Source organism: Macaca thibetana, chromosome 16 (assembly GCF_024542745.1).
Source record: "Macaca thibetana thibetana isolate TM-01 chromosome 16, ASM2454274v1, whole genome shotgun sequence".
Lineage (NCBI taxonomy): Eukaryota > Metazoa > Chordata > Mammalia > Primates > Cercopithecidae > Macaca > Macaca thibetana.
In genome coordinates, this window is record NC_065593.1 from 26,555,509 (window position 1) to 26,570,629 (window position 15,121).

At 40.9% G+C, this 15,121-nt stretch overlaps 2 protein-coding genes across 6 annotated transcripts in view; one reads left to right on the forward strand and one right to left on the reverse strand.

The window, feature by feature from the left end:
• The window catches only part of COPRS (coordinator of PRMT5 and differentiation stimulator), a 415,601-nt gene that overhangs the window by 128,691 nt on the left and 271,789 nt on the right, over positions 1 to 15,121 (reverse strand). The window lies entirely within an intron of this gene.
• SUZ12 (SUZ12 polycomb repressive complex 2 subunit) overlaps positions 1 to 15,121 on the forward strand; it is a 66,362-nt gene that overhangs the window by 32,127 nt on the left and 19,114 nt on the right. For all 5 annotated transcript variants that reach the window (XM_050763795.1, XM_050763796.1, XM_050763798.1 and 2 more), the window contains 3 exons: positions 4,811 to 4,896; positions 7,551 to 7,782; positions 8,589 to 8,682. In XM_050763795.1, coding sequence (XP_050619752.1) covers positions 4,811 to 4,896; positions 7,551 to 7,782; positions 8,589 to 8,682 — 412 coding nt within the window. The remainder of the gene's footprint in view (positions 1 to 4,810; positions 4,897 to 7,550; positions 7,783 to 8,588; positions 8,683 to 15,121) is intronic.

A 15,121-nucleotide genomic window follows, 5' to 3' on the forward strand; every position in this document is an offset into this window, starting at 1 on the left:
CCTGCCTTGGCCTCCCAAAGTGCTGGGATTACAGGCGTGAGCCACCGCGCCCGGCCTAGAGTTGTTTTAAAAATGGAAATATACGGCCGGGTGCGGTGGCTCACGCCTGTAATCCCAGCATTTTGGGAGGCTGAGGTGGGTGTATCATGAGGTCAGGAGTTCAAGACCAGCCTGGCCAATATGGTGAAACCCCATCTCTACTAAAAATACAAAAATTAGCTGGGTGTGGTGGTGAGCGCCTGTAGTCCCAGCTACTTGGGAGACTTAGGCAGAAGAATCGCTTGAACTCGGGAGTCGGAGGTTGCAGTGAGCCGAGATTGCGTCACTGTACTCCAGCCGGGGTGACAGAGCCAGACTGTATCTCCAGAAAAAAAAAAGAAAAAAAAGGAAAAATACTTATCAGCTTGTCCATCATAAGTCTGTGTATACTGTATATCTTTTTTTTATTATGCAGTGGAATAAAACCATTATTAGAAACATGCCAGTTTGGTTATCTTGGTATTGTTTAGTAAGAAACAAAGATTGAAAATGAGGCCTGACGGCCGGGCGCGGTGGCTCAAGCCTGTAATCCCAGCACTTTGGGAGGCCGAGACGGGTGGATCACGAGGTCAGGAGATCGAGACCATCCTGGTGAACACAGTGAAACCCCGCCTCTACTAAAAACTACAAAAAACTAGCCGGGCGAGGTGGCGGGCGCCTGTAGTCCCAGCTACTCGGGAGGCTGAGGCAGGAGAATGGCGTGAACCCAGGAGGCGGAGCTTGCAGTGAGCTGAGATCAGGCCACTGCACTCCAGCCTGGGCGACAGAGCGAGACTCCGTCTCAAAAAAAAAAAGAAAATGAGGCCTGACATGGTGACTCATGTCTGTAATCTCAGCATTTTGGGAGGCTGAGGCGGGAAGATGACTTGAGGCCAGGAGTTCAAGACCAGCCTGGGCAACACAGACCCCATCTTGTACAAAAATTAGCCAGGTATAGTGGTATGTCCTGTAGTTCTAGGTACTTGGAAGTCCAAGGTGGCAGGGTTGCGTAAGCTCAGGAATTCAAGGTTACAGTGAGCTATGATTGCACAACTCTGCTCCAGGCTGGGCAACAGAGTGAGACCCTGTCTCCAAAAAGTCCCAAATATTAGGCTGGGCATGGTGGCTCACAGCTATAATGTCAACACCTTGGGAGGCTGAGATAGAAGAATTGTTTGAGGCTTGCCTGGGCAACACAGGGAGAACCTATCTATAAGAAGTAGAAAAAAGATTAACTGGGCACAGTGGCACATGCCTATAGTCCTAGCTATTCTGTAGTCTCAGCTACTCAGGGGGCTGAGGTGGGAGGATTGTTTGAATCTTGGAGGTTGAGGCTACAGTGAGCCAAGATCACACCACTGTACTCCAGTCTGACTGACAGAGCGAGATCCTATCTGAAAAAGACAAAAGACAACCTTGCCAATTGTCAGACTGCTTTTTTTTTTTTTTGAGACGGAGTCTCGCTCTGTCGCCCAGGCTGGAGTGCAGTGGCGCGATCTGCAAGCTCCGCCTCCCGGGTTCACACCATTCTCCTGCCTCAGCCTCCCGAGTAGCTGGGACTACAGGCACCCGCCACCTCGCCCGGCTAATTTTTTTGTATTTTTTTTAGTAGAGAAGGGGTTTCACCGTGTTAGCCAGGATGGTCTCGATCTCCTGACCTCGTGATCCACCCGTCTCGGCCTCCCAAAGTGCTGGGATTACAGGCTTGAGCCACCGCGCCCAGCCGTCAGACTGCTCTTATATAACCATTTTTAAATGACACTCTGGGTTTTGTGGTTTTTTTTTTTTGAAACAGGGTTTTGCTCATGTCGCCCAGGCTGGAGTGCAGTGGTGTGATCAACTCCTGGGCTCAAGTGATCCTCCTGCCTCAGCCTCCTGAGCAGCTAGAACTACAAGCGTCCCCACCATGCCTGGCTAATTAAAAAAAATTTTTTTGTTAAGATGGTATCTCACTACATTTCTCAGGCTGGTCTCAAACTCCTGGGCTCAAGTGATTCTCTCACCTCAGTCTCCCAAAGTGCTGGGATTATGGGTGTGAGCCACTGAGACTGGCCTTAGGGTTTTTGTGTAAGAAATTTGAAATCTCATATTTGTATTAGCAGCTAATGTAATTTCTAGTTTTTACCTTAGATCTGGTCTATTTTTTATATAGAAGTAACCTGGGTAGCATTACTGTTTTTGATTTCCTTCAATTATTTGTAATGGTGTGCTTGTAGTCCTTATTTCTAGTCATCGTATTTTGTTTTCTGTGGTGCTTCTGACATGTCTAGACTTTAATTCTTCAGAAGCTTATAATTTTAATTTAATTTTATACATTCATTAGCCCTTTGTTCTCAGGGACCTGTGTAGAACACATAGTTTACCCATCACTGAAATTTTTGGAAAGTAGTCAGATTAAGCTTTTTTCCTATCTACATGACAAAATATATAAAGTTCAAAGATTGCTCAGTTTTACTTTGTTTTTATTTTTCTTGATATTGATGTAAATAAGATAGTGAACTGTGTCAATATCTCTGTTTCCAGAAAATAATTTCTCTGTCACTCAGGTTGGAGTGCAGTGGTTTGATCTCAGATCACTGCAGCCTCTGCCTCCAGGTTCAAGTGATTCTCATGCCTCAGCCTCCCAAGTATCTGGGATTATAGGCGGGTGCCACCACACTAGCTAATTTTTTTTTTTTTTTTCTGAGACAAAGTTTCGCTTTTGTTGCCCAGGCTGGAGTGCAGTGGCACGATCTTAGCTCACCACAACCTCCACCTCCCAGTTCAAGCAATTCTTTTGCCTCGGCCAGGCGCGGTGGCTCACGCCTGTAATCCCAGCACTTTGGGAGGCCGAGACGGGCGGATCACGAGGTCAGGAGATCTAGACCATCCTGGCTAACACGGTGAAACTCCGTCTCTACTAAAAATACAAAAAAAAATCAGCCAGGTGCGGTGGCGGACGCATGTACCAGCTACTTGAGAGGCTGAGGCAGGAGAATGGTGTGAACCGGGGAGGCAGAGCTTGCAGTGAGCCCAGATCGCGCCACTGCACTCCAGCCTGGGCAACAGAGCGAGACTCCATCTCAAAAAAAAAAAAAAAATTCTCTTGCCTCAGTCTCCAGAGTAGCTGGTGTTACAGGCATGCACCACCATGCCTGGCTAATTTTTTGTATTTTTAGTAGAGATGGGGTTTCTCCATGTTGGTCAGGCTGATCTCGAACTCCCAACCTCAGGTGATTTGCACGCCTCGGCCTCCCAAAGTGCTGGGATTACAATAGGCATGAGCCACCGAACCCGGCCCCTAATTTTTATATGTTTAATAGAGACAGGATTTCATTTCAACATGTTGGCCAGTCTCGTCTCAAACTCCTGGCCTTAAGTGATTCGCCCACCTCGGCCACCTGGGATTACAGGTGTGAGCCACCACACCCGGCCCTCCTGCAACTAGTTTCATTTATGCTTTCTGCCAAGAAGCTTTAACTGTATTTGTCAAAATTACATTTGACTAGCAGTGTATTATCATAAATGTTCAATCTTCAAGCCGGCCCAGTTCCATGTGCCTGTAGTCTCAGCTACTTAGGAGGCTAAAATGGGAGGATCACTTGAGCCCAGAAGTTTCAGACCATACTGGGCAACATAACCAGACCCTTGTCTGAAAAACAAACAAACAAAGATATTAAATCTTCAAATGAGAAATATTCAGTAAATATGGCCAGATGTGGTGGCTCACACCTGTTAATCCCAGCACTTTGGGAGGCCAAGGCGGGTGGATCACTTGAGGTCAGGAGTTCAAGACCAGCCTAGCCAACATGGTGAAACCCCATCTGTACTAAAAATTTAAAAAATCAGCTGAATGTGGTGGTGCGCACCTGTAGTCCCAGCTGCTCAGGAGACTGAGGTGGGAGGATCACTTTAACCTGGGAGACAGAGGTTTCAGTGAGCCAAGATCGCCCTACTGCACTCCAGCCTGGGTGACAGCGAGTCTGTCTCAAAAAGAAAAAAGGAATTAGGAAATACATGTGTATGTGTGTGTGTATGTGTGTATATATATACACACACACATATATATATATAAACATAGAAATGTATAGATTTTTTTTAGAGACAGGATCTCACTGTTTCACCCAGACTAGAGGGCAGTGACAGGGTCATAGCTCACTGCAGCCTCGAACTCCTTGGCTCAAGAGATCCTTCCACCTAGCCTCTGAAGTAGCTAGGACTACAGGCACATGCCACCCATCATCACACCCAGCTAATTTTTTGACATTTTGTAGAGACGAGGTCTCTGTATTGCTCAGGCCAGTCTTGAACTCTTGGCCTCAAGTGATATTCTTGCCTTGGCCTCCCAAAGTGTTGGGATTACAGGCATGAGCCATTATGCCTGACCAGTGAATATTTTTTATACTTACAACCTGGGCATGGTGGCTCACGCCTGTAATCCCAGGTACTCAGGAGGCTAACGTGCTGATGTGTGAGGATCACTTGATCCCAGGAGCTTGTGATTGCAGTGAGCTGTGATTGTGCCACTGCACTGTACCTTGGGTAACAGAGCAAAACCTATATCTAACGGAAAAAAAATTACAGCATATAGGACAATAACTATATTTGTCTTGTGAACGGTTTATTTAGACTATATATAAAGGCTTTTAAAGAGTTCGCTGTAAGTTTAGAAGTGATTTGAGGAAAAAAGAATGAGTGAACTTTTGAGAAGTATTATGGGAAATCTGTTTTAAATTCCCTGACTTACTAACAAAATGAGTACTGTGTTTATATATTTTTAAAATATATTTTAAAATGCTGATTTTCTATTTAGATAAGCCATCACAAAACTCAGAAAATGAACAAAATTCTGTTACCCTAGAAGTCCTGCTTGTGAAAGTTTGCCACAAAAAAAGAAAGGTAATGTCAATGTCAGTAAAATGATATTGGTAGATTAAATGGAATAATTTGCTTAATTGGACATCTTTATGCATATATATTGTATTTTAAAGCCGAGTTTTAAATTTTGAAAGCTTAAGAAATATGTTAATGGCCTAATTATAAAACTGATAACCTCTTTTGCCAACTCGCATATCTGTGTAGTTTTTCTAGTCTTTTAATAAATGTCTGTACAACACTTTCTCTTTTTTTTTTTTTTTTTTTTTTTTTTTTTTTTTTTTTTTTTTTTTTGAGACGGAGTCTCACCCTGTCGCCCAGGCTGGAGTGCAGTGGCCAGATCTCAGCTCACTGCAAGCTCTGCCTCCTGGGTTTATGCCATTCTCCCGCCTCAGCCTCCCGAGTAACTGGGACTACAGGCGCCCGCCACCACGCCTGGCTAGTTTTTTGTATTTTTTTTTTTTTTTTTAGTAGAGACGGGGTTTCACCGTGTTAGCCAGGATGGTCTCGATCTCCTGACCTCGTGATCCTCCCGTCTCGGCCTCCCAAAGTGCTGGGATTACAGGCTTGAGCCACTGCGCCCGGCCAACACTATAGGAGTCTGGAAATGGAGAAACTGTTTTAGCATTTGGCATAAATTTAGTTGCCTTTCTACCATTTCAGTCTCAGCGTATTTCTTAGCTATTTGTACCCATTGATATTTTAGATAAGGGCTAAGAGAGAGTTTTTTCCCACAAGATTATCCTTTTTAACACTGCTCTCAGGCAAAGAAATTTTGTTGTCAGTGTTATTAGCCATTCGTATTAATGTTATTAATACATTGCTTCAAATTTTTATAAGGTGAAGTTATTTCACCATAGAAACAAGTGTTATGATGTTTCCTGGTCAATGGATCAAAGCCAACAGATCTACCTTTAGTTGCCTCAAGTCCCTGAGTGTTTCAAGAGGAGTGGGAACTGGTCTGGGTCCAGGGTCCCAGTACTGATATTCTTCCAAGACCATAGGCCATAAGGGCCTCAGACATTGGGAGGGAGTAGACTAAGGCGCCTCGGAGGCAGCAGTGGAACTTTATTTTTAAAAGTTTATGTAAAGGCCGGTTGCAGTAGCTTATACCTATAATCCCAGCACTTTGGGAGGTAGAAGTGGGCAGATTGCTTGAACCCAGGAGTTCAAGCATCCTGGGCAACATGGCAAAACCTTGTCTCTACCAAAAATACAAAAATGAGCTAGGCATGATGGCGTGTGCCTGTAGTCCCAGCTACTCGGGAGGATTGCTTGAGCCCAGCAAGTCAAGGCTACAGTGAGCCATGATTGCACCACTGAGCTCCAGCCTGTGTGACAGAGTGAAACTGTCTCAAGAAAAAAAAATATATGTAAAGTTAGGAACTGTCACTCCTTGCCAGGTGTGGTGGCTCACACCTGTAATCCTAGCATCCAGGAGGCCAAGGCGGGCGAATCACGAGGTCAGGAGATCGAGTGGCTAACACGGTGAAACCCAGTCTCTACTAAAAATACAAAAAATTAGCTGGGTTTGGTGATGGGCACCTGTAGTCCCAGCTACTTGGGAGGCTGAGGCAGGAGAATGGGGTGAACCCTGGAGGCGGAGCTTGCAGTGAGCCGAGTTCGCACCACTGCACTCCAGCGTTTGTTTGTTTGTTTGTTTGTTTGTTTTTTGAGACTCTGTCTCAAAAAAAAAGGGAAATATCACTCCTTACTCCTACCTAACCTCCATACACATTACAACAAGTGATGATATGAAAATCCAAGATACATTACTTAGAATAAGATACGAATATAAATACAGTCATTCTTATGTTCAAAAAAACTATCGGGGTAAACATTTTCCTGGAAGAATGTACACAGCCAACTGCTAGTATTAGTTATCTCCAGAGTGTAAGACCTGGGGGTGGGTGAGATTTCAAAGTTTTCACTTTATAGTCTTATAAAATAGAAAATTTTTTAGACTGTATGTAGTCTGTTTTAAAAGAAGTAGCTGCTGTAAGATACTGTCATAAAGGTTTTCTGATCCTTCCAGTTTTTCTAGTATGCATTTTCAGTGTAACTAATCATACAATAACAGGATATTACTCAGAATATGATCATTGGTAAATAAAACCAGTTTTGTTTTTCTTTCTTTAAGGATGATGATCCTTTCTGTTAAACAACATATTTTAACTATATGGATTTACTGTTTAATAATGTAGCTGTTGACCATGGGATTATTAGTCATTTTTTTATTTCTAATGGTCCTATTAGTCATTGTCATGTTAAAATAGAATATTTAAGAGATTTGATAAACGTACATGAGTTTAACATTTTGACATGGTTTTTTTGTTGTTGTTAAAAAGCCTTACCAGAGATATGTAGCATGCTTTTAATTCTATATTTCTAATATACAACTGTTTAAGATCACTGTTAGCTAAATATTAGATATACTGTGTCATTATAATTTTATTATGTTGGAGAAAACGTCAATTGCTTTAATATTTTGGAATATAAGTATTTCAAATTTTTATTTTTGCTTCACAATTTTCAGAACTATGGTTAGAATTTTAACATTCCATTTGGTGATCATGGTCTATCTCCCATTGTTTCCTATAGCTATGACTAGAAGTTTTATTATAAATCTTACTGCTTATATACAAATAAATATAATTTAATAATCTTTACCTTTGCAGGATGTAAGTTGTCCAATAAGGCAAGTTCCCACAGGTAAAAAGCAGGTGCCTTTGAATCCTGACCTCAATCAAACAAAACCTGGAAATTTCCCGTCCCTTGCAGTTTCCAGTAATGAATTTGAACCTAGTAACAGCCATATGGTGAAGTCTTACTCGTTGCTATTTCGAGTGACTCGTCCAGGAAGAAGAGAGTTTAATGGAATGATTAATGGAGAAACCAATGAAAATATTGGTAATTTTTTTTACTAGATTTTATCACTGGAGGTTAAGATGGTAACTGAAAATGATTGTACCAGTGTTTCTTCATGATAGTCATGGTGCTGAGTCTTAAAGCAAGCAGTGAATTCACTTCCACCTCAATATTTTGTTGTGCAAATTTTCAAACATAAAGGACAATGAGAAGTGTTTTATAGTGAACACCTATCTACTTACCTCTTAGATTTAACAATGAACTTTTTTTTATACTTGTTGCATATTTATCCCCCTACCCATCACTCTATTCTTCCAACAATTGTGAATTCATCTTTGAGGTATTCATTCAACAAACACATAGGTGCTGGGGATGATCTAATTTAATTGAAGATGATTAAAACATTCAATCCTATCCTCCAGAGTCTCACAACCTAGTGTAGGGAAATAGACATGAAATAAATCATTGTAGCAAAATGATAGTGGCATAATACAGGTATATGTGAAGTTCAGCAGAGAACCACCTTGGAAAAAATAGTCTTTGACTCTTGAAGTATTGTTTGAAGTTTTTGGAGAGTTACCATGAGTGAGAAGGAATTTGCCTAGCAAAGATAATTCTCAATAGAAACATTAGCATTTGCAAAGATGTGAGGTTAATGTTGTGTTAAAAAGAACATATAGTAAAAATGCAAAATTGGAAAACATATAGTCTGTGTATTATTGCAACTTTAGTGTAATTTGTACCTCATTTGGGATAAATGTAGCATGTTTTATTTAAGGCACCATATCTCATAAATAACACATTTTTGTTCTAATATTTGATTTATGAGAAATGTTTGTTAAATTTAGATGTCAATGAAGAGCTTCCAGCCAGAAGAAAACGAAATCGTGAGGATGGGGAAAAGACATTTGTTGCACAAATGACAGTATTTGATAAAAACAGGTAATGTTGATGAACAAGTGAGGCTCCCACAATGTTCTGGAAATATTTTCATTCTGACGCAGAATATAATTATTTATAGTGATTATTTCATTGCTTTCATTTCTTTTTATTCTTATGGATGAAAAAACAAATTTGCAAACACTGAATTTTTGTCTATTTCATAGAAAACAATAAACACCGTTAAGGAACTATTTGGATAGGTAGCTCAGTTAAGCTTACTTATTTGGCAAATATTTTCTGAGTGTCTGCTCTTTGCCAGACACTGTTCCAGATGTTAGAAGGCAACAAAATCCCTGTCTTCATTATGGAGCTTAACTTTTAGTTGAGGAAACAGACCACCACCCAAAAAATCAACTAATGTCACTTAGTGATGAATGTTGTGAAGAAAAATAGAGAATAAATGGTTACTATTTATAGAGATATCCTCTGGGAGGAGGTAGTATTTGAGAAGAGTCTTAAATGGACTGGGCCCTGCATAAATCTTGGGGTTATGTGTTTATTAAAAATTAAGGAAGAGGAGCTGGTCATGGTGGTATGCACCTGTAGGTCCAGCTACATAGGAGACTAAGATGGGAGGATTGTTTGAGCCCAGGAGTTGAAGGCAGCAATGAGCTATGATCATGCCACTGTACTCCAGCCTGAGTGACAAAGTGAGATCCCATCTTTTTTTTTCTTGCCCATTGCAACCCCTCTGCCCCCTGGGTTTAGGCAATTCTCCTGTCTCAGCCTTCCAAGTAGCTGGGACTACAGGTCCGTGCCACCACGCCCAGCTGATTTTTTGTATTTTCAGTAGAGACGGGGTTTCACCGTGTTAGAATGGTGTCAGTCTCCTGACATCGTGATCAGTCTACCTTGGCCTCCCAAAGTGCTGGGATTACAGGCGTGAGCCACCACGCCTAGGCGAGACCCCATTTTTTTTAAAAAAAGAAAGAAGGCCAGGTGCGGTGGCTCACGCCTGATATCCCAGCACTTTGGGAGGCCGAGGTGGGTGGGTCACACGGTCAGGAGTTCGAGACCAGCCTGGCCAAGATGGTGAAACCCTGTCTCTACTAAAAATAAAAAATTAGCCGGGCACAGTGGTGTGTGTCTGTAATCCCAGCTACTCCAGAGGCTGAAGCAGGAGAATCGCTTGAACCCACAAGGCAGAGATTACAGTGAGCCAAGATCGATCGCACCACTGCACTCCAGCCTGGGTGACACAGCAAGACTGTCTCAAGAAAAAAGAAAGAAAATCATGTATAATCATTGTGTACCTCTGTGCATTTGGTACAGGATGGCAAGAAACAGGCTTATAATAATTTATGCAGTTTCTGTTTGGAAACGAAATATTTTAGTGAAAATATCACCAGTGAAAGAATGTCTAGGAAGCAAATCCAGCATTTGTTTTTCAGGATTGGAGGAAGAAACCTATGCCATCATTTCTTGTACCAGGCTGCTTGCTGGTAGTTAACAGTTTATTGTCAGGTATAGGACAAAGAACCAGGAAAAGTAACTAGGCCATTCCTCCTGTTGTTTATCATTTATTTATTTTGAGATGGACGCTTGCTCTGTCACCCAGGCTGGAGTTCAGTGGTGTGATCTTGGCTCACTGCAACCTCTGTCTCCTCGGTTCAAGTGATTCACCTGCCTCAGCCTCCCGAATAGCTGGGATTACAGGCACCCGCCACCACACCTGGCTAATTTTTGTATTTTCAGTAGAGATGGGGTTTCACCATGTTGGCCAGGCTGGTCTCAAGCTCCTGACCTCAGATCATCCACCTGCCTCAGCATCTCAAAGTGCTGGGATTACAGGCGTGAGCCACCGTGCCCGGCCAGTGTCTTTTTTTTTTTTTTTTTGAGACGGAGTCTCGCTCTGTCGCCCAGGCTGGAGTGCAGTGGCGTGATTTTGGCTCACTGCAAGCTCCGCCTCCCGGGTTCATGCCATTCTCCCGCCTCAGCCTCCCAAGTAGCTGGGACTACAGGCACCCACCACCACGCCCGGCTAATTTTTTCATATTTTTAGTAGAGATGGGGCTTCACTGTGTGTTAGCCAGGATGGTCTCGATCTCCTGACTTCGTGATCCACCCGTCTTAGCCTCCCAAAGTGCTGGGATTATAAGCGTGAGCCTCTGCGCCCAGCCCAGTATCTTTTTAATGTCAGAAATTTTATTGTGGATCGAAGATTTGAATGGAAAACAATAAAACCATAAATGTACTAGAAAATAGGGGTCATGTCTATGGGGGGAAACAGTTAGAATGAGGCACATTGGACTTCATTAGTGCTGTTAATTGTTCTATTTTAGGCACCATGGGGTATGTTCTGTTTTCTTTTTTATTCACTGTACCTGACACATACATTAACACATTTCTTGTAAGAAAAAGATAATGCTTTTATTTTAAAGTGCCAAGAAGAAACTGGGAGAATTTCCACCCAGCAGCTTATTTTGAAAATATTTACCCGGACGTGGTGGCTCACGCCTGTAATCCCAGCACTTTGGGAGCTGAGGCGGGCGGATCACGAGGTCAAAAGTTCGAGACCATCCTGGCCAACATGGTGAAGCCCCATCTCTACTAAAAATACAAAGATTAGCTAGGCGTGGTGGTGCGCTCCTGTAGTCCCACCTACTCAGGAGGCTGAGGCAGGAGAATCGCTTGAATCCAGGAGGTGGAGGTTGCAGTGAGTTGAGATCACGCCACTGCACTCCAGCCTGGCGACAGCGAGACTCCATCTCAAAAAAAAAAAAAAAAAATTCAAACCTATAGGAAAGTTGAAAAAATACTACAGTCATTTAATATCCACCTACGCTTCATCTAGATTGTTAACATTTTACCACATTTGATTTATTTGAAAGTATATATTTTGTTTTTGTGCTGAACAGTTTGCAGGTTTTGCTTTATTTCTTATTTATAAACTCTGTTGCATGTATCTCCTAAGAACAAAGACATTTTCTGGTATAACCACCATACACTTATGAGGAAAATTAAAATACAAATACAATACTATCTCCCCAGTTGACTTCAATAAAGTCCTTTATAATTTGTCCTGTCCCCACCCGGATTCTATAGCTAGTTGTCATAGTTCTTCAGTCTCCTTCAATTTGGAATAGTCCCCTACACTTTCCCACTACCTTTTGTGACATTTTTCCCCCAGTATAGGGCTGTAGTTTTGCAGAATGTATCTCAATTTGAACTTCTGTGATGATTTCCTCATGATTAGCCTCAGGTTAAACATTTTTGGCAGGGATTCTAATGAGTGATGTGTTCTTTATGTACTACGTCACAGACCAAAGGTAATATTAGGTTTGATCACTCAGTTAAGATGCTGTTCACAGTATTTCTCCATTGTAACAGTACTTTTTTCCCCTTTTATATAAATTAACATATAATTCTTACACTAATACATGAAGCTGAGTAAATATCCATTTTCTTCCCATAGCCTTTCACCCAGTAGTTTTAGCATCGATTATTTTTGCTTGAATAAATTGTTCCTTTGGCAGTTGGGAGATGGCAATTTTCTAACATTTCTTCCACATTTATTAGTTTGCATTTTTATATAAAGAAGAGCGTTCCTTCTCTGCTCCCACTGCTTCACTTGACCAACCCTAAAATATATATATATATAAAAACAGGCGAGCATAGTGGCTGACGCCTGTAACCCTAACACTTTATAAGTCCAACACGGGAAGATTATTTGAGCCCAGGAGTTTGAGACCAGCTTGGGCTGAACATAGCAAGACCCTGTCCCTAAAAAGAAAAAAAAAAAAAAGAGAAGTTATATATAAATTTTTAAAAAAGAGCATTCCTTTTCTCAGCTTTGATATTTTAAAATCAGTATGGAGTAACAAATTCTATTTTTATTCAACTAGTTTTAATTTGTTGACTTATTTTAATGCTCAAATTTTCTCATATTTGGTTAGGAGGAACCCTTCTAAGTAGGCTTCTGTGTCCTGTTTTGTTGCTGCTAGTTTTTCCTGATTTTCTAGAATAGTAAGATATACCAGAATTCCTTCTCCTTTTTTTTTTTTTTGAGACAGAGTTTCGCTCTTGTTGCCCAGGCTGGAGTACAAAGGCACGATCTCAGCTCACCACTACCTCTGCCTCCCAGGTTTAAGCGATTCTCCGGCCTCAGCCTCCTGAGTAGCTGGAATTACAGGCATGCACCACCATGCCTGGCTAATTTTGTATTTCTAGTAGAGACGAGGTTTCTCCATGTTGGTCAGGCTGGTCTGGAGCTCCTTACCTCAGGTGATCCCCCCACCTCAGCCTCCCAAACTGTCGGGATTACGGGCATGAGCCACCGCACCCGGCCTACCTTCTCCTTTTCTTACCTCTGCTCTGAAATTGTGATTTCTTCAAGGAGTCATGCATGATTCTTTATAGAAGAATAGTGTTTTTAAGCCAAAATCTGCGTGTTAGATATGTAAAAATTGTTTTTAAAATCTCACAGAGGGCTGAGTACGGTGGCTCACACTTGTAATCTTAGTACTTTGGAAGACCAAGGTGGGAGAATCGCTTGAGCCCAGGAGTCTGAGGCTTTAGTGAGCTATGATTGTGCCACTGCACTCTAGCCTGGGTGACAGAGCGAGACTGTCTTTAAAAAAAAAAAAATTCAGAAAAAAAATCCAGTTCATTCCTTGAAATAATAACGAAAATTCAAAAGCCATATAGGAAAAGAATACAAGGTTGAACAAAATAAAAATCAAAAACTTCTTCAGAAAACAAAAAAGCCACCATAACCAAAGTCAAAATGGAAATGACAAGACGGGGAGAAATTATTTTCAACCCGTTTTATAGGTAGATATCTCATTCTTGAATGTAAAAAGGTCATACTAATTTTAAAAGACCACTGCCCAATAGAGGAATGGGCAAAGGAAACAATAAGTTTACCAAAATAGATATATGTGGTTCTTAAACAATTTAAACGATAAAATATCTGAATTAAAAGTACACTGAGATGCATGTTTTCACTTACCAGATTGACAGAGACCAAAAAACTTTGCACTTAATGAGACTGGGGAAAAGGTCTCCACGTACATTACAGATAGAGTACATTGGATTGTAACTATCAAATGTACACCCATAAAATGAAATAGTATGTATCTATGTAAAAGCATAAGGAAGCTCTGTTTTGATTTAGAGATATATGAATTTATTGCCTATTTGAATAAATTAGTTTTTAAAATAGTTGAATGGCTTTGCTGATATGTACTATTGAAGTTGACTAAATTTAAGTTGTACAGCATAGAGAAAAGACAAAAATTCTTAAGTCTCAATTATTTGGTTTTAAGAGACTTTAGAGACAGACACCTGGATTCATTTGCTAGCTCTGGCTATTTATGGTTTCATTAAGGCAAGTTATTTAACCTTTTCTTGCCTCAGTTTTCTCTTCTGGCAATGGAATAATAGTACGTAGTTCATAGCATTGTTGGGAAGATTAAATGAACCATGTAAAATCTTTATAATAGTGCCTGGCACATAGTGAACACTCAATAAATGTCAGCTGTTTTTACCTAATAGAATTTCTCAAAGAGTGATGGAGAGAAGCCACATTCTTGATATATACAGTTAATTACTGAGCATGGTTGAAGAATAGTGTTTAGAGTAGTAGTGGTTACTAGTGTTTAAAGTATGGAAAAAATAAATTATACATAGACATGTATGTACACACGTCTTAAAACTATATTGTGTGAATATATTTGAATTATTTGATTCAATTAGTGTTCCATGAAATATTTATTGAGCACCTATATGTGCCAGGTGCCCCCAGAATTCTATAGTTACTAGATTTGTCGTAATCATCAGTTTACTGGTCAAGTATAAAAGTAAAGGATTCTAGTTCAAACAATTACAGTAGTTAAAAGTAATAGAATTCTTAGTGTTTCCCTAAGACAAGCATTGTAACACTGTTCTCCTATTTTTAAAAATATAAAGCTTGGGCCGGGCGTGGTGGTTCACACCTGTAATCCCAGCACTTTGGGAGGCCGAGGTGGGTGTATCACAAGGGCAGGAGTTTAAGACCAGCCTGGCCAAGATGGTGAAACCCCGTCTCTACTAAAAATACAAAAATTAGCCGGTCATGTTGGCATGCGCCTGTAATCCCAGCTACTCGGGAAGCTGAGGCAGGAGAATTGCTCGAACTGGGCAGCAGAGACTGCGGTGAGCGGAGATTGCACCACTGCACTCCAGCCTGGGCAACAGACCAAGACTCCATCTCAAATAAATAAATAAACAAATAAATAAAGCCTGTACATATGCTTTATATTTAATGTTGACAACGTACCAGGTTTTGAGACCTTAAGCATATTATACTTTATGTGTTTAGAGTTATATCTGAGTAGCTACAGTAATGAATCCCTATTAATACAGTTTTTAGTGTACATCATTAAAATTGCTTTCATCAGGACTGGAGTGTAGCTGTATTTTAAAATCTTGTCGGGTATGTAAGCTAGTTTATAAATTT